The sequence below is a fragment of the Dendrobates tinctorius genome, unplaced genomic scaffold (genome assembly GCF_039654945.1).
Source record: "Dendrobates tinctorius isolate UK_male_01 unplaced genomic scaffold, ASM3965494v1 ptg000143l, whole genome shotgun sequence".
Taxonomy (NCBI): domain Eukaryota; kingdom Metazoa; phylum Chordata; class Amphibia; order Anura; family Dendrobatidae; genus Dendrobates; species Dendrobates tinctorius.
Genome location: NW_027361810.1, coordinates 33,191,839 through 33,210,814, shown reverse-complemented (window position 1 = coordinate 33,210,814; position 18,976 = coordinate 33,191,839). Strand labels below are relative to the sequence as shown.

Here is an 18,976-nt window from a genome sequence, read left to right as displayed (position 1 = left end):
CCTAAATCTCTGAGTCAACATCGAATCTAATGCCTATAATATAAAGAAGGGCCCTTCTTGAATTTTGAAGTATTAATCATCATAACTGAGTGTTGAAGAGCGTTTTATATTACTTTGGTAGTGGTGTGTCCCTTTACATATAAGATATGGCCTAGTTTCCCTGATGCTAGAGTGTTTCACAACTCAAAGATGGTGAAAAATATGCAGGCATACAGAGATACTAGTTTAACAACTTTATTCACTTAGAAGCAATAAGCTTGATGGTTAAAGGATATTACATGAGTCAACAGCTTACTTGAATAGATGTAGATGGCTTGCAAATATAACGATGGGATGACATCTGAAACACTTTACTGACGCTTACAACACTGATATTTGCTACATTTTGCTGTTACTTGCTACAGTTGGCTGGCAATCACCTCAGCAGCACCTCTATCCCTTGTGGACTACTCGCTCAGTTACTGTATTGTAGCTTATTACTCTCAAGCATCAGTGTCCTGTCTCTGCTGTGGCACTCCTCCTAACACACAGGCTTCAAAATTAGAACTTTCTCTGGTGAGGCCTCATACTTTATGATTGCTAATCTCTTCAAAGTCAAGAATAAGTCTCTATTATGTTCTCTGCTTGGAAAACGCCTTGCCCTTATCACACCTGGAACACTTTACTGACACTTGGTACAGTTTACTAACACCTGCAACACTTTATTGTTAATTGCTATAATCTACTAGTAATCTCTTCAGGAACAACTCTCTTTGCCATAATCTTTGCATCACTTGTTATGTAATATAGTCTGCTGGCAATCTCCTCAGCAGCACCTCAATCTCTTTTGCATAGTTTCTGTGTCACTCTTTATGCAGCACAGTATATATAGTGGTACTTATAATCCCTCTTTTGGTCAACTCTCTTGATAACTATGGTGTGTTCTAGAGTTGCTTGTCTTGTAGTTTTCACACTCTTGTGGGACTCCTTGATCAGTTAAGGCCCCGTCACACTTAAAGATGCACCAGCGATCCCAACAAGGATAGGACCTAGTCAGGATCGCTGGTGCCTCGCTACATGATCGCTGGTGACCTGTCAAACAGGCAGACTCACCAGCGATCAGGACCAGCGAGGACGCTGGTATCTAAGGTAAATATCGGGTAACTAAGCATGCGCATCACTTAGTTACCCGATGTGTACCTTATATACCAGCGTGCTGGCGCTGGGAGCTGCGAGCACGCAGGTATCTAAGGTACACAGCGGGTAACTAAGTGACGTGCGCCGCTTAGTTACCCGATATTTACCTTAGATACTAGCGTCTGTTTACAGTGCTGGGAGCTCGCTGATAGTTGGGCTCCCACTGCCACACGCAGCGATGCGTGCTGGCCAGCAGGAGACCAACGATCAAAAAATGACCCAGGACGATCAAGCATGATCAGCGATACCCGGCGGGGGGGGGGGGCGGTCGCTGATGCATGTCACACACAGCAAGATCGCTGGTGAGATCGCTGTGTCGTCACAAAATCAGCGATCTCACTAGCGATCTTGCTGTGTGTGACGGGGCCTTTACTGTGTCAGGTTTCCTTAAGGGCCCGTTACACTGAGCGATATCGCTAGCAATATCGCTATAACGTCACTGGTTTTATGACGCAGCAGCGATATTGCTAGCAATATCGCTACATGTGATACTTACCTCCGACCGGCTCCCCCGCTGGTTATCGCTGATCGCGCAAGTACATCCTGGTCCGTTTCTCGTTGTCTGCGTCCTGCTGGGCTTGCTGCTGTGGCGACGAGCGACGCGTGGACGCGGGCGGGAGGACGTCTTCATCGCCTCGTCTGACAGGTAAGTAGCAACGCCGACCGCTGCTATGTCGCTGGTGAGATCTGCCTGTTTGGCAGCTCACTAGCGACCACTTAGCGATGCACCAGCGATCCTGACCGGGTCATATTGTTGTCGGGATCGCTGGTGCATCACTAAGTGTGACGGTACCCTAACACTCAGGTATCAGTGTCTTATCTGTCTCTGGTGTAACACTCCTCCTTATACATATACATCAGAATTTGAACTTTCTGAACTTTCACTGCTGTGGCCTCACAATTTATGATGGATAATCTCTTCACAGGCAGAAATAAGTCTCAATGATGTTCTCTGTCATTTTAAACCCTTATGAAAGATTATTATTATTTATATACCACCATTGATTCCATGGTGCTGCTCATGAGAGGGGTTACATACAAATTAGAGATATCACTAACAGTTTACAAACTAACAATAACAGACTGATAAAGAAGGAAGAGGCCCCTGCCCTTGCGGGCTTACATTCTACATGATAGTGGGTAAGGAGAAAGTAGGTTGGGGGATTGCGGCAGCTCCGGTGTTGGTGATGCGGTAGCTCCGGTAGTGGTGAGGAGGCAGTGGGTCATTGCAGGCTGTAAGCTTTCTTGAAGAAGTGGGTTTTCAGGTTCCGTCTGAAGGATCCGAATGTAGTTGATAGTTGGTTGTGTTGGGGCACAGAATTCCATAGGATGGGGGATATTCGGGAGAAGTCTTGGAGGCGATTAGGTGAGGGGCGAAAAAGTGTGGAGGAGAGAAGGAGGTTTTGGGAGGACTGGAGATTATGTGAGGGAAGATATCGGGAGATTAGTTTAGAGGTATATGGATGAGACAGGTTATAGATGGCTTTGTAGGTCAGTATTAGTAATTTGAACTGGATACGCTGAGGGAATGGGAGCCAATGAAGAGATGCACTCTTCACTCATAGAGAGAATAAGCTTTCTCTGCTCTACTATATATTAGCAATTCTTGTCCTTTATCTAATAACAATACTTTCATCTAGATGAGTTGTCTACCTCTCCTGGGACAAATTACACTGACTGCTGCTTAGGTTGCAGCATTATGCATTCTACTCTGTGGCGCTCAGTAAGCCTGGAATAGGACACATGGTATAAGAATCTGAGCTGCTGCACAGCTTCTCCTCCTTCTGTCTGTCCTTGTCCATCAGTGTGTGTCTGATCCCAATTAGTATTATGATAACTTTATGCTCTGTGGTCACTACCATGGTTAGTGGATGTACTCATGGCACTATCCCTTCGTTGCCCTCTGACTTAGGGTCCCGTTACACATAGCAACGCTCCAGCGATCCCAACAATGATACGACCTGGTAAGGATCGCTGGTACGTCGCTACATGGTCACTAGTAAGCTGTCAAACAGGCAGATCTACTCAACGACGCAGCAACGATACGGCGATCTGTATAACTACCTCGGCGGTTGTTGGGACCTTGTCACACAGCAGCTATTCTGACGACTCACGCCTGCGTCCCTGAGTTCTGAGTCGTCAACGAGGTCGCTCGTCGGCGTTAAACACATTGATGCATGCTGGCCAGCGGGACGCCAACAATCAAAAAATGTCCTAGGACATTCGAGCACGATCAGCGATATCCAGCGGGGGGGTCGCCACTATGTGTCACACATAGCGAGATCGCTGGCGAGGTCGCTGTTACGTCACAAAACCTATGACATTTCAGCGATCTCGCTAACTATCTCATTATGTGAGAGGGGTGCCTTTACTCTTGTCACCAGTTACACGTAAGGAGTGCAAAACTATTGCTCTTAATTTATTTATTTTACTCATTTATATAGCGCCATTAATTCCACAGCACTTTACAGATATTATCAGCACTGTCCCCGATGGGGCTCACAATGTAATTTCCCTATCAGTATGTCTTTGGAATGTGGGAGGAAACCGGAGAACTTGGAGGAAACCCACGCAAACTCGAGGAGAACATACAAACTCCTTGCAGATGTTGTCCTTGGCCCCAGCACTTCAAGGCTGCAGTTCTAACCACTGAGCCACCATGCCGCCCGGTAATGACAGCACCTTTGACTTCACCTATCAGTGACTCCCTGCAATAGGCGTTTCTTGGACTGGTTCGCTACTGGTCACTAGTGATGAGTAAGCGTGCACGGAAAACATCTTATCCGAGCATACTCAGGGGTGTTATCTGAGCATCTGGGAGTGCTTGCATTTTATGTTTGCGTCTTCGCGGCTGCATAATTTGCAGCTGTTAGGCAGACACAACACATGTGGATATTCCCTAACAAACAGGCAATCCCCACGTGTTCAGACTGTCTAACAAATCATGCAGCTGCAGGGACTCTAACATAATATATGAGCACACCCAGATAATCTGACAACACCCGAGCATGCTTGGATGACGTTTTCCGTGCACGTTCGCTCATCACTACTGGTCACTCATATACTGTAGTGAGATGCAGGTGGATAGGTGACAACACCACGGAGACTGGACTGTATTTACCGTAATTCAACTTTACCGATACCTGAAGTCAGGGAAACTGCATTATTCATCAACAAGATAGCAAGTTAATCTTCAAAAATACTTATAACTGGGATGGCTAAAACAGTCCCTAGGGTTAACTGAATAGATTATGAACATAGAGCAATGGTTCCACAATGAGAATAACTCACAATTTGTCTCCAAGTACTCTTACAAACGTCAGACCCCATGGACTCTTGAACTTGCAGCTACTGTCTCTGTGGGTGCTATCCTCCACTTCCTCTTGCAAACTGCATAAGCTCTCTTTATGGGGGAGCCTCGGGTGCTGGATTAGTAGTGTCTTGAATATAGTTTGTCACTGCAACATGCCACCTCAGCTTCCTTAGGCTCTCAATAAGCAAAACACATAGTTTTTCCTGATTCTTTTGAAAAGCATTCTCTTCTGAGAATTTGGGACACAAACAAGTTTGCAAGTATGTATGCGTTTCAATGGTTGAGAGGTCCCCACAGAATAGCATTGCTGACTGCTGATTATGTATTCTTGCGCTAAGCAATGTATTTTGGTATATAGTAGAAATGAGTACTAGTGACTGCCTGTGTTTGTGGCTGTCTAACAGCCATGAACATGAAACATGCGGCGGCGGGGACGCAAACATCTCACCCGAGCACCCGCGATACTCAGTGCATACCCGAACACTCTTAGCAAACTCGAGTAACGAGCACTTGTGCTTATCACTAATAAGTAGATCTTTTGAAATGAGAATTTACCAGATTCACTAAATTTGTCTCAAAAAATTTGTTTCATAGTGAATCTGAGGAGATGTCAGAGTACTACAAAGCTTCCAATTGCCCTAAAAAACGTTTATGACATTATTTTCTTATCCTCACTTATTAATTTCTTCACTGCTTTGCTGTCACGCACTATCTGTACAGTTTCTTCATTTTTTGTTATGGCTTTTTGGTCCTATCATTATGGCTAAGTTATGACCTGTGACGACCTCTCACTATCCAGATTCACCATAAAATGTCTGCTGTATTCCCTGCCTCTGCTTTTATACAAGTTATGATAGTTCCTGCTGATTGGCTGTGCTATAACATATGATTTGATCGCTACAAGCTTCAGGGAAGCACTGCCTAGGTCATGAGATCTTTTACAATTGGTAAAATGGCTTTTTCTACTACTGTTCTTTCTACCACTCGTTAAGTGTCCTCCTACATGTCCATTTCTATGTTTTATGGGCTTAAATTGTGTCTTCCACCAGGACAGGCCTCAGGGGTATACATTGTTGCACAGGTTACATCAGATGCCACTGCTGAAAGGAGGCATCACAAATTTCCTTGCACAAAATGCTTGTGACTGGGTCATGTACAGAATAATATATCCAGTCTGAAAATCCTTCAAACACATAGGGGGCTGATATTAGTTCATTTTCTTAGTTCTATGATGAGGCCGCAGTAGAAAAAAGTTTGAGAAGCCATGCATAAGAGCATTAAGAATTTCTGGAGGATTTGAAGGTTTTGGATGATAATAAGCATAAATGGACAATGACCCCTGATCCCCAACATTGAAAACTTTATGGTATTAAAGCCTTATTGATTGTTTTTTATTAGTGTGTATTATATTGCTATGTTTAGTTTTTGTCCTTGGCGGAGTGTCATGTTTTATATTTCCACCCACCTCAAGAAGCTGTCGGGATCTTTAGGCTCTCCAAAAGGGTTGTTTTTTCTCTGTCCAATAATATGAAGCAAAGAGCCTTTCTTCTTTATTTTTCTCCTTTTACTGACTCTTTGTCACTTGTCTAATATAAAACTAATATTCTAATGTAGCAAACATAAAGAAGCCCCCACAACAATAACAAGATCTTTAAACCTTTATGTAGGAATTCATTTTTTGTTTCGATAGCTTCTCAAAAAATCATGGACAGCCAACATTTTTTACAGTCACGTTAGAAAATCACTGAGAAATACAAGCAGATATTTAGCTATCATGCAATTTCTTCAGAGAGGTGTCTGATTGGCTTCAAATTTATTCTGCTTCAGGACAACAACCCCAAACATACAGTCAATGTCATTAAAAACAACTATTTTCAGCGTAAAGAAGAACAAGAAGTCCTGGAAGTGATGATTTGGTCCCACGGAGCCCTGATCCCTACATCATCAAGTAATCAAGTCTACGTGATTACATGATCATGGTTTGTCCCAATAAAGAAGCTTTAATAAGTTTGAAATGCGTTGGACAATAAACCACTGTGGAGACATTGGAGTCAGCGGGCACCTTAGTCCGCTAGCCTAAACCGCATGGACCAGAGCACATCCCACAGAACGCCCGCTTTCCTTTTGCCATAAGCACAATACAACTCAGGCAACACAGGGTGAGGGTACAACAGTGTAGTAACACTTTATTGAACCACAAAATAGGAAAATAACACATACAGTAGAACAGTCCCAGCACAATAACCAAGATGGTGCACAATTACAGAGTCTCACCCTTTTACTGACTTGCCGGGATAAGAGCAGCTGTTACTTTAGAGCTTCCAGGGCCGACTACCCCACCTGTGGAATGCACACAGAGAGGAGGTAACAACAAACTTAGGAAGATGACAGTCCATTGAGGTACAAGGCCAGTTGACCGGAGGGTCACAGCCTGGCTTCTCTGAATATCTCCATGGAGCCAGGTGACCGATGAATCCCATCCATGGCTTCCACAAATGTATCCATGGGGTTCAGGTGACCGGTGAGTCCAAATCCCAACTACCCCAGTTGTATCCATGGTTCGGCGATGGTCAGTGGGGTAGATCTGTATTCTTTCAGCCGGGCTGTGGTCCCCTAAGCTGACCAAAATCTGTGTCTCTCATGATGTCTTGGCTGCTGTCTTACAAAGAGTCTCTGGGTCATTGGATCTCTGGATCTCTTGGCTGTCTCGATGATTTGCATGTATATATGTATGTATCCCCTTTTTATAGTTCACAAATATTCAAACCAGTATCCAGAGGTCAAGAAGACGTGAAGAGGTTGACTCGCATTGGTTTACATGAGCAAAAGTCTGCATTTTATTGACCAACCAGAAAGAAACACATACATTCAAAAGTCAACATATAGATACCAGTCAATGACTCCTGGCTTACTGAAAATAGAGGTCTGGTTAAATTAGTTAAAATGCTGTGTCATCACAACCACTTACAATTGGATTCCACAAAATGGATTCTTCATCATTCTGAACGGCAGTGCAGGTTAACCCATTTGCTTCCAGTTTCTGATTACACGAAGAGACAGAAGGATATGTACTAGCGACATCCACAGAAGATCTGTAAACCAATAGTGGATTTTCCTTGGTGGAAAAAGGAAAGAGAGGAGGGAAGAAAGTTAAAACTATAAAACCAATAGTAGAAAATATTCTCACCTGGCCAAATTGTGCTATAGGCACTACTCCAATTGCACTAGAGTGGATTCCAATGGGTGCAGCCAAACTGGTATAATGTGCAAATATACTGCAGTTCCAGCAGAGGTTTTATTATTAATACATCAGAGGAAGGCTGGATGCAGCCGCAATGTGTACAGTTTTTTTAACATAAGATCTGTGGTCAGTTATCCAAGATGTTTGGAGCAACCTCCTGCCAAGTTATTATTATTATTTATTTATATAGCACTTATTTATATATCACCATTAGTTCCATGATGCTGTACATGAGACGGGGTTACATCAAAATACAAATATCACTTACAGTAAACAAACTAACAATGACAGACTGATACAGAGAGGGGAGGACCCTGCCCATGCGTGCTTACATTCTACAGGATTATGGGGAAGGAGACAGCAGGTAGGGGGTTGCAGTAGCTCCGATGGTGTTGAGGTGGCCGCGTGGTTGTTACAGGTTGTAAGCTTTTTTCGAGAGATGGATCTTCAGGATCAGTCTGAAGGATCCAAATGTGGTGTATAACTGGACGTGTTGGGGCACAGAATTCCAGAGGATGGGGGATATTCGGTAGAAATCTTGGAGGCGATTGGGTGAGGAGCAGATAAGCGTGGAGGAGAGAAGGAGGTCTTGGGAGGACCAGAGATTACGTGAGGGAAGATATTGAGAGATTAGTTCGGAAATATACGGAGGAGAAAGGTTATGGATGGCTTTGTAGGTCAGTGTTAGGTCAGTGGATACGCTGGGAAATTGGGAGCCAGTGAAGGGATTTGCAAACAGGGGAAGTAGGAATGTAGCGAGGATAGAGATTAATTAGTCGGACAGCAGAGTTAAGGAAGGTTTGGAGGGGTGCGAGAGTGTTAGAAGGTAGGCCACAGAGGAGGGTGTTGCAGTAGTCGAGGCGGGAGATGATTAGGGCATGCACAAGCATTTTGGTAGAGTGAAGGTTGAGTAAAGGACAGAATCTGGAAATGTTTCTTCATAACCTGTGTGCAAGTACCTAGAAAAAATGATGAAGGTAAAGGGTGGTCACACCAAATATTTATTTGATTTAGGTTCAGTTTTTTTTGTTTATTCACTATGCATTTTGTCAATTGATAAAAATAAACTATTAACGCTTCTATTTTTTAAAGCATTCTTACTTTGCAGCATTTTTTTTACTCATCTGCCTAAAACTTTTTGACACTACTGTACAGTATATGGCCAAGACAAATAATACTTGTTTAATATCCTCCTACCTTCTATAATAAGGAAAGAGACGGATGTTACACCTGACATAAGTGACAAAACAGGTTAGGGGAGTTGGGCTGGTCCCTTAATCAGTTGTTGTCTAGTTTCAGCAGAAGCTAAGTGTGACTTTCATTTTACCACTTTCCAAATGATACTTGCCTCTGAGTTGGTTTAGATCCTACTTTTGTATTAAAATGTCATATACACTGCTCACAAGAGATCCCCTGAGCAACGACGGTAAGTGAGAAAATCTAAAAACTTCAAGAAGGAGTAAGAGAATTTATTTAGTTGTATCATCTATGTATTGATATTACTGCTTGTAGATTATGATTGTGTCTCTATTGTGCAATGTTAGTACTGGCAACAAACTTTTAATATGATGTCAAAAATGTGATACAATTGCACTTTGTGTATATGCCATCAGGCTTCCTTCAAACAAAAGTTTTTTGGCTCCTTTTTGAAGGTTTGTAAAACATGCCATGAGTTTTGTGTTTTTACAAATGTTTTGGTTACCTTGTATTATATTCCTACATCCTTTTATATGCATTTTTTTCCTATAGAGGGTGATGGAAAAACACATTAAGAATGCCATACCTAAAGAATGTTGTGCTTGGAAGAAAAATAGAGACGTTGTCTGGGACTAACATATTGATGTCCTATTTGAACGCGATCCATACACTCGCTCCCGAAATCTGTTGTGCATACACAGCATACGTAGGGAAGGGAGGGTATCCCTACTATTGCCATCACAATTATCCAAAGATGGAGGATTCCTTACTGATTGCTGGGGGTCCTGACTGTTGGGGGTTCTGACATTTTTGCAGAACCCCATCTTGCATGGAGCAGAAGTGCCCACACTGGACAGCCATGCCCAAGGAAATTCCATTTGGTTTTTGTTTAGTATGGGACAATGCTTGCATAGAAACTAGCAACATAGGGTTATCAAGAATGTTTTGGGGGCATTGTTTTTTTATTTTACAGTATATCATTTTTTAGGCATTGTTCTCCATCTGTACAAAATATCAATGATGAATAAAAAAATCACTGACATTCAATTGATACAGAAAATATTTGTCAAGAGCTGCAATGAATCATAAAGTTAAAAAAAACATCTCCTGGTGACAAGTTACTCATAGGATGATTTGCTTTGTCGGAGCCAAGAAATGTGTTGTAATATGTGAAGGAATTTGAATGTTCCATTTTTCTGCAGCGCCTCCACAGGGAAAATGAAGTATTACACAATTACTATGTAATCTTCATGTAATGTGCAGATATGCTGGGTCCTCCAGAACTTTTCTCTAATGGGACTCTCAAAAATGGGAACCCCTCTCAGAGAACTCATAAATCATTAATAGGGTCTATAAAAATGAGTTTTCTTGACTTCATAACTCCTTTAAATTTAGGCAAAATGTATTTTTGTCAGTCGATTTTCCCCCCAGAGTGTGCACAGTATAGATTTATGATAGGATTCTTGGCTCCAATTAAACTCAGAACTTGTAACTTGTAGGTTAATTCTAAACTTTAGATCCATGAAAGGAGAGGAATTGAAAACATCACGTAATCGACTGTCCAGCCAAGTGGCATTGTGTTTTACTGTGCTGGAAAGAAAAAAGTCCCTTGGCTTAGATATTTAACCTTCAGCTCTATGCTTCAGACTAAAATGAGATTTATTTACCCGCCCGGTATTAATTGTAATTCTTGATTTAATAAGAAATATAGCATATGAGTTAGCTGGCAATGGCAAAGATAGAAAAAGAGTGAACCACCCATTTCCATACCAACCCTAACACCAAGTCCAGACGGCAGTATAAAAAATGACACGTATTTTATATATATATTTACAAGTGTTTATGTGGCCTTTTTTATGCACACATGGTCTTTTATGTATTTTTTTTAGTATAAACAAGTATGTAAAAAAAAATACAAATTTCTTATCTATAGCATCCTGCAGTTGTAAAAAAAAAGCTCCAAAGACTAGAGGTGAACGAATTTTTCATTATTCGGTTCGGCTTACAATCACCGGCAAATATTGTTTTTGCATTATTTGCCGAACACAGCCGAACGTCATTGGAGTCAATGGGAGTAGAAATGAACGAATATGTTCGGAAATGATCTTCAAATATAAATTTGGCACAAATAGTGTACCAATATGGCACGAATATGGCAAAATCAGATTCGGCGACCGATTCCAAACATATTCTCTCAACTCTACCAAAGACCTCAAAAAATATTGCTCCATTTGTAGCACATTTATTAACTCCCTATTGACTTAAAGGGATTATCCGGGACTGAAAATATTGATGATCTATCAAAGTCACCTCTATACACTAGGCATCCATTGTACATGTTTGGCAAATGTCGGCAAAAGGTGAAATAGGTAGTCATTAAAATTCCCACAACTATCTAAGGATGGGGGGATAATTTACGGATCTCTGATGGTCGGCCTGCTGGGGGTCTTGAGATCTTTGCCGAACAGATGTGATGGGCTCAATGTGCACATACGTAAGTGGGTGGAGGAGCTGCATTTTATTACTAACGCCATTATGGTTCATTTTATCTACCAGAATAGAGCATGTTGCGATTTTAATAGTTGGCACGGAAGAACGTCATGTTGTGTCTGAACCGGCCATGAGGCCATGGACCAAAACTCAACAAGGAGGACAATTAAAGTTTTTAATAGGGGTTAAACTGTTTAGATCTGGCACTCTTCTAGTAGACACATTAGTAAGGGATTGATTGAATAGATATTAGGCCTACAAAGTCAGGATAGGAAGAGTTTAACAACCTGAAAACACAGTCTGTAGAAAAAGTGTTTGGTGATCCACTCTGAAAGTAATGTGGCTCCACTATTAGGGGATCCACATTTTTTATTACTCCCTTGGATACAGTGTGTGTATTCTATCATTCTCCCATCAATATTGCTATTAGGCCACTGTTATTCCCACTGGTGGTTATTATGGTATTGTGGTAGCTGTTGGTCCATCGTGTGTCACATTCAACATTGGGCACATGACGTTGGCTTTACTGTAAGAGAATTATCAATTAATGGTGTGACCGACCTTCAAAACATAAAATGGTGTTCTAATCTTTATTATGTTTGGGAATGGGCCAGTTGATCTCTGGAAAAAGGTTAATCTGGGTCTGTTCTCTGCAATTGTCCTTTTTTTTTTTTGGCCAAAATTTTGGATTGTGGTGCAATGCAAAATTATATATTGCTATTCAGGGTGCAATTGTGCCCCACCCTGAGGGGTGAGAGAGCTCTCGACAAGATAAGATACCGGCAGTAGTGTAAGTGGATGGAAGAGAGGAATGAAGGTGCATCAGGAAAACTGAGCGCTGGCTGGACAGATGCGCAGAGAGTCAGGCAGCTCCTCATTCAGGTTTAGTGTGCATTTCAACACTCCTATCTCATAGCACCTTGTCACATTTTCAGTTTCTTTTTCTGATTTGTGGTTTTTACTCTTTCCTTCTCGTCAGTTTACTTGGTAACCACATCCTATAAGGTTTCGCTCCCACTAGCGAACAGCATCCGATGATTCTCTCATGCGAGATAAATGGATGATATATACAAATGTACCTTGGCTCAAACTCTGCAGCATGTGTGATCCAAGTATCATTTTACTGTGATCCGATTCGCTCGCATTTGGGAATCAGACCAGGGGTGCAGTGAAGATGGAGAACTTAATTTCTCCATCTTCTCCATTGTGTGAGTCGGCGCATATCGGACTGCGCTCAGATGATATCCGAGTGCAGTCCAATGTTTTGCACGCACCTATAGACTTATATGGGTGTGTGCTATTCCATATACAATGCCAATTGCAACATGAAGCAATTTTATCTCCTGAAACATCGAGTTTTACGCTGGCTGTACTGTACTGGCTGTTCCTTGTACTGTATGATATGGATATCTTGTATGTGACTCTACCTCCCTCCTCACTGCATAATGAGACACAAAATCTGTAACAAAGCCCCCAATGGTCTTCTCATTTGGGGCACAGACCTTTGGGGATCCTGCCGGATACAGAGCACAGGTGGATCACACCTTCTGCCCCTCACATAGTAATTAATGTTCCTGGTAAAATACATATTAGAAAACAAACAAATATAATAACATAACAAATCTAGCAGTGGTGCTTGGAGCCTCTCGGCAGAATACAAGTGGAATAAGAGCAATTAACTGAATTTCATTGTACTTGGAACATTATTCTGGATGCGTTTGATGTTACTTGGGATGGAAAGTCGGAAACATGGGCTCCACCCTTGACACTGTGCCAGTCACTTCATGAGCTGAAATCCGAAATTGTCAGGAACTGTGAGAAGGGGGAAGAAATTGTGTGATCTGTTAACGGATCAACTTGCTTGAACTATGTGTTAAAAGAGATGTCAGATATCCAAAAATGTCACCACTCAGTTACATGGACTATGTCAGGTAATGCAGTTCAGCTGCATCCAAGTAAATGGGGCTGATCTCCAAACAAGAAACATGCCTGACCACTTTTTCCCCGGTTCTTGTCTGAACAGCAGAACAACATTACTTTTAGTAGTATAGAAGTCTTTTAATCTTACCATCAGTCAAATCCGGAAACACCCCTGACCTATCTAGACTACTTTTGGGCATGGGTTCCACAAACACCATGCCTTTTTGTTCAAGAACGGCAATAAATTTACAAGGACTGTTCCTGAAACATTGGGATAGTTCTGGCCTTTATGGGAAATTTGGAAGCAATGGTATAGGATCACCAAGCAGCTTTCAAGAGACCACTTTTAATAGAGAGGTGACAGACCATGTATGCTATTCTCATATAAACAGTGACTACCAGGCCTCCAACAAAACAGAAGATCTGCAGCCTGCAGCTTACAAGATCCAGAGGTGAATGGCTGTCCATATATTTCATGGACAAAGCAGGTTCATGCAACAGAGTTGACCTTCATTTGGGCACAAAAAGGGAATCGAGAGCTGATGGCCCCGTCATGTCATTCAGCTACCCTAAATAGACGCAGTCTACTATGTTTGGGTGTCGCCTGCATTAAGCGTACACTCCCAAAAAAGTGCGTGTTGCTCTGCCATCACAACTACAGTCTATGGCCCCATCGACGCATACATCCAAATGCCGTTTTGCAGGGGGGGATCATACTTAAACCCTGACGGGGATAATGAACGCAATGTGAAAAGCACCCTTAAAACAATGAAAAAATATAAAAGTTCAAGTTACCCTCCTTTTCCAGGAACAAAAATTAAATCTAAACAGTGACCATAATTCGTTTTATCACACGACTAACCGTCCAAAACAAAAATAAAAAAAATCATAACATCTATCACATACAGAAGAGCTAAAAAAATCCTAAAAGGGAGGATTGATGTAATATTATTATGGTCACATCGCCTCCCCAAAAAGAAGAATAAAAATGCATACGAAAGTCGTATGGACCCCCAAATGGTAGTGATAAAAACTACAGCTCACCCTGCAAAAAAAAAAAATGCCCTCATATACTCCATATAAGTTATTATAACTTTTGGATGGAGAGGAGCAAAGAGGGTCTTCTTCATAAACCTCACACACAAGCCATGCTCCGGTCCGCATCCGCTCCATAACACAATGTGCCGCCGTTTTTTACAACTTTGCCATTTATTCTCTGCAGCTCAAGTTGATCATTAAGAAAGTCAGTCTCATGCTCTGCTTTTTTTTATGGGACTTTTAAAGTCCTTCGCTGTACCACATTCTCATGAATCAAGTACCCCAACTCCTAAATGTTGTGAAATTCGCAGTCTGATTGGGTTTGTGGTTGCTCTCGCCATAGTCGTATTCACCACCCCCCCCCTTCACAGTCCAAAACAGCTGGCAGAAAGTTTCTTCTATCTCTTCCTTGTTCTGTTTGAAGCTGATCCTATTACAGCCTGCACTTTTCCTCTTGGCTATTATATAAGCTGCCTGTAGACCCGAGTCTGCGCTGCAAAGATCATGCAGTTGTAGTAATAAAGTATCCTGAAAAAATTGCCTGCGAGCCTCCAGGACTATGCCCAGCCTCACCTCTGGATTTACTCCACTAATGTTTAACTATTTAGACTGGAGCTGTTGACCGGTCACGGGATAAATAATATTTCAACTTTTTTCTTTTTGCCTTTACTGCTCTGCTTCACCCTGGATCAGGGGAATACATTCCTCAGAAGGAGCCAGAAAAGATGAAGGTAAGTCCATTGGATTTTAGGATATTTCGTCACTTACAAACCTAACCTTGGATAGGCAAAAATGGATCTCGAAATTGTCTTTCCGGAAGGATACAAGTTAGTACAAATCAGATTTTAGGATTAAAATTTAAATATCACTTATTGCTAAGCTCAAAGTTCAGGAATGTATGAAGTTCATGAAACTTTTACTATATATATATAAAAAAAAACAAAAAACTTCTGCATGTGATTGGATGGGAGATGTGATTGTGTTCATGTGTTTTGCAGACGTGGGTGAAGTGGTTGCTCGGACTGCTGGTTGGGGCAGTTGTTGTGGTTGCCATCGCTGTCCCTGTGGCCCTGCTTGCGACTAAAGGTAAGGTCGACAGACGCTTCTCGGAATAGATTTGTAGAAATAGAGGAAAGTCCATGGTGGAAACATACAGATATGGAAAATGATAAATATATATAGATTTTTTTTCTATACACACTCATAGGGATAACTATATATAAATATGGAGAAAGATTGGATGTGCTAGAGCTGAAAAATTAAGATTTCGCGTAGCTATAGGGAGTACAGATGTAGCTGTTGCACACAGGCCCGGGGGTATGAAGGGGTCCAAAGCCCCCTCTGGCACATAAAAGAGACATATTAAATTGCATTGGTAGGTAGGTGACCTGGTAAAGATTTTGTGTTACGCCCCTAGGATCTTTACTTTGTCTCTGTGCTTAGTACATTAGTGTGATGATGAGTTAGGACGTTGGGCTTAAAGAATAAAATATAAAATTGTAAAAAATAGCATTTATTGGGATATTAGAAGCAAATTTGACCGAAATCCATCTCCAGATTACAGCTCGATATGATTTATGAAATATTATTATTATTGTTATTATTATTTTTATACTTTGCATATTTCATTTGTGCTTTTTATATAGCAGCACAGGTCTTAAGCCCCGTATAACACCGCACACACCACTGATTGGCAGCTTTTCGTGTACACTGAATATTTGTAGAAAGCTGCTAATCAGTGGTGGAGGTAGGGTTGGACTAAGAGGCACGAGACATCTAGATATGCTGATATAACTCTGATTTTATTGACACAGTAACACACAGCCTAGTAAATGACACATCACGGGAATCAGAGTCTCAGCCCCTACATCATATCATTTATGAGACAACTCTTATGTCTTTGTAGTTAGAATGTAGACACAGGATCATGAGTATTTGACTTTTTTTAATTATATGTATTTGTATGTGTTAAACATAATGTTGAAATTAGGTGAATAATTGTGGCCACAAGGCTCAGACCTCAGTGGATCTGCAGAACTGAACTTAGGATAATGCTAGGTTCTACGGTGAGGTAAATAAAGTTCAATGGAACCGCGGGGGTTGGTCCACATCTTACACTTACAGATGTACAAATGCTATTTTTGGGGGCTGGCCTTTTAGATTTCCAAAACAGAGGCACTGAAAAGCATAAAAGTTTTAAAACAATGCACTAAAAATAAATATTCAACACTAGACATGAGCAAGTATATTCAAGTGGAATCGAACTCTCCTTGGGTTTTACCAATTCGTATTTTACCGAAGACACATTTATTGTAATTGGCTCATGAAAATTCGGCAAAAATAGTGACCATCCGGCCACCATTTTGCTGAACCATAGATGGCCAGAAATAGGTTAGAAAAAAAATTACCGTAATAGTGCTCATTTCACTGCGCACCTGTCCCGCCAGTCCCACAGCCTGTCATCCGAACTTCCACACCTCTGCACCTCTTCCTTTTGTCTTCCCCCATTGGACGCATCCTCTTAAGCCTGCTTTACATTGGGCAGGGGCTTCCGGCTCTGACTAGGGATCGGGCAGCGCATGAGATAATGCTGTGATGTCACGCCGTGCACAGTGATGGCAAATCATGTGTTGACATCAGAGGCGAATTCAGCGCCAAAACCCTGGCCCAGAGCGAAGTAAGCTGAAGAAAATGAACACAAGGAGGGAAGGTGAAAAGAAGAGGTGCGGAGGATGGGACGCAGGCTGCGGGTCAGCAGAACAGGTGAGCGGTGAGGTGAGAATTATTTTTTTTTTGTACATACTATGTTTATTATGCTATGGAGTCTGAGCATAATAAAGAACATTTAATATTGAATTTCCCTGATGGATTAAGAGATTTGTCGAATTGGAATCTCGATTCCGCACGTATTTATTACAACTAGTTAATTATTAAAATTCTATATGATCTTGGAATCAATAGGGTGATTTGTTTTGTGTAATCATATGTGTTTAAATTCAGACCAATTAATGCAATTGTAGCGGAGCTATTCACGCCCGATGGCAGTGTCACGGATGGGGAGATTCTAGACAATAAAAATAATAATCAGGCGATAATGAGAAATTGATCGAGAAAGGTTGAATTGAATAGAGCCAAGTTTTTTTCCACAACCTACGTAACTACAACGTCTTCTTGCCGATTAAGTTATAAAATGTATCTTTGGTCGGCATTTCAGTAACTCTGCTCAGTCATTCATTACACGTGGGAAATGCGCGGCGAATCCAATTGACCTACAACTTGTTTTCATTCCAATCTGATTGTGAAGTTCAACCAAAGTTTAGAAATACTTTCTGTTGACTTTGCATTTTTTTACCTTGTTCTTAATCAGAGGTATTTATTTTTTATATTAGTTAATTCTTAAAAGTTATTTTACTTAGACTTTTTTTAAAATCTACAGTATAACCGTGTCCTCTTGCCATACTGCCACCCCGACTAGTATGTCTGCATTAGTAAATACTTTTAATAACCATGAAATAGCAATACTGACTCATCTTTTCTAGATCTATTTTGTGCCATCCTTCTGTTTTTTGATAAATTAATTAATAGGTGTTTCTAGTTGGGGGAGGGCTGCACAGTCTGAAAAAGGTGTCAAATCGATGTTGAGAGTTGGAGAGTGTTCAGGAACACACCCCTTGAACAAGAGGAATATTAACACTCATTAAAGAGCTTTCCCAAAAAAATGTCAAATTATCTCCTATCCTCAGGATAGGGGGTGACTTGCTGACTGCTGGGGAGCTGACTGCTGGGAGCGCCAGCAATACTGAAAACAGCAGATGCAGAGATCTGCCTTGAAAGGAACAAAGGTGTAGATGCTCAACTTCTGCTCCATTGATGGTCTGTAGGATAGCCAGAGGAAGTGGGTCGCCCTCCCAGGGCTGCGGGGTACTCAGTACCGGGCCGGTGTCGGCGGGATGTGTCACAGCAGAGGTGACCCGGTCCGTGGCCCTGGGCACCCAATTAACAGGGGAAGTTGAATGGTGGAATGTAGTTAATGGAATAGTTCGTGACGCCACCTGTGGTGTTCAGCAAGTGAGTTGTTGAGTCGACGCTGCGTGCAGATCCTCTGAGGCTGGTGGTGTGTTGCAGCCAAGATGGTGAAGCTCCCCACAGGTGGAGCTGTAGCCCCAGGGCAGTGTAGATGTAGGGGTAGAGGAGAGGCACAAGCGATGTAAAAACTGGTACCCAGATGTAGCGGTGCTGGGTATGTTGGTGCAAGAATCAATGGAGGACACCAGGCTTGTAGTTCCAAAGCTTTACTCACAGTCTGTAGTACACATACAGGTGCCCGCCTCCGTGCCGTGTCCTCCGGGTCAGAGACTCAATCAACCTCCAGGCCAGATGGAATGCTCCCTTCCAACGGTCCGCCAACATGTGCCTTTCTGAACGTCTCCTCTTATAGCGCCTTTAAGTGTGAAGTACTACCAGTACTGGAGTGCCTCCTGACAGATGTTCCCAAGAACTCTACTTGTACGGCAGACAGCTGTAGCCTGCTTCGGGGACTCCTTACTCCTGAGTCCCAGCTCACTATCAAGGTTGCTGTTGTACCCCCAAGTCTTAGATGG

The 18,976-nt window shown here is 42.0% G+C and overlaps 1 protein-coding gene across 1 annotated transcript in view; it reads left to right on the top strand.

The window, feature by feature from the left end:
* The first annotated feature begins 9,022 nt into the window (after positions 1-9,022).
* The window catches only part of LOC141049357 (dipeptidyl peptidase 4-like), a 93,471-nt gene continuing 83,517 nt past the window's right edge, over positions 9,023-18,976 (top strand). The window contains exons 1-3 of the mRNA XM_073545737.1: positions 9,023-9,156; positions 15,069-15,106; positions 15,374-15,461. Of these exons, the coding sequence (XP_073401838.1) occupies positions 9,114-9,156; positions 15,069-15,106; positions 15,374-15,461 (169 nt within the window). The 5' untranslated portion in view covers positions 9,023-9,113. The remainder of the gene's footprint in view (positions 9,157-15,068; positions 15,107-15,373; positions 15,462-18,976) is intronic.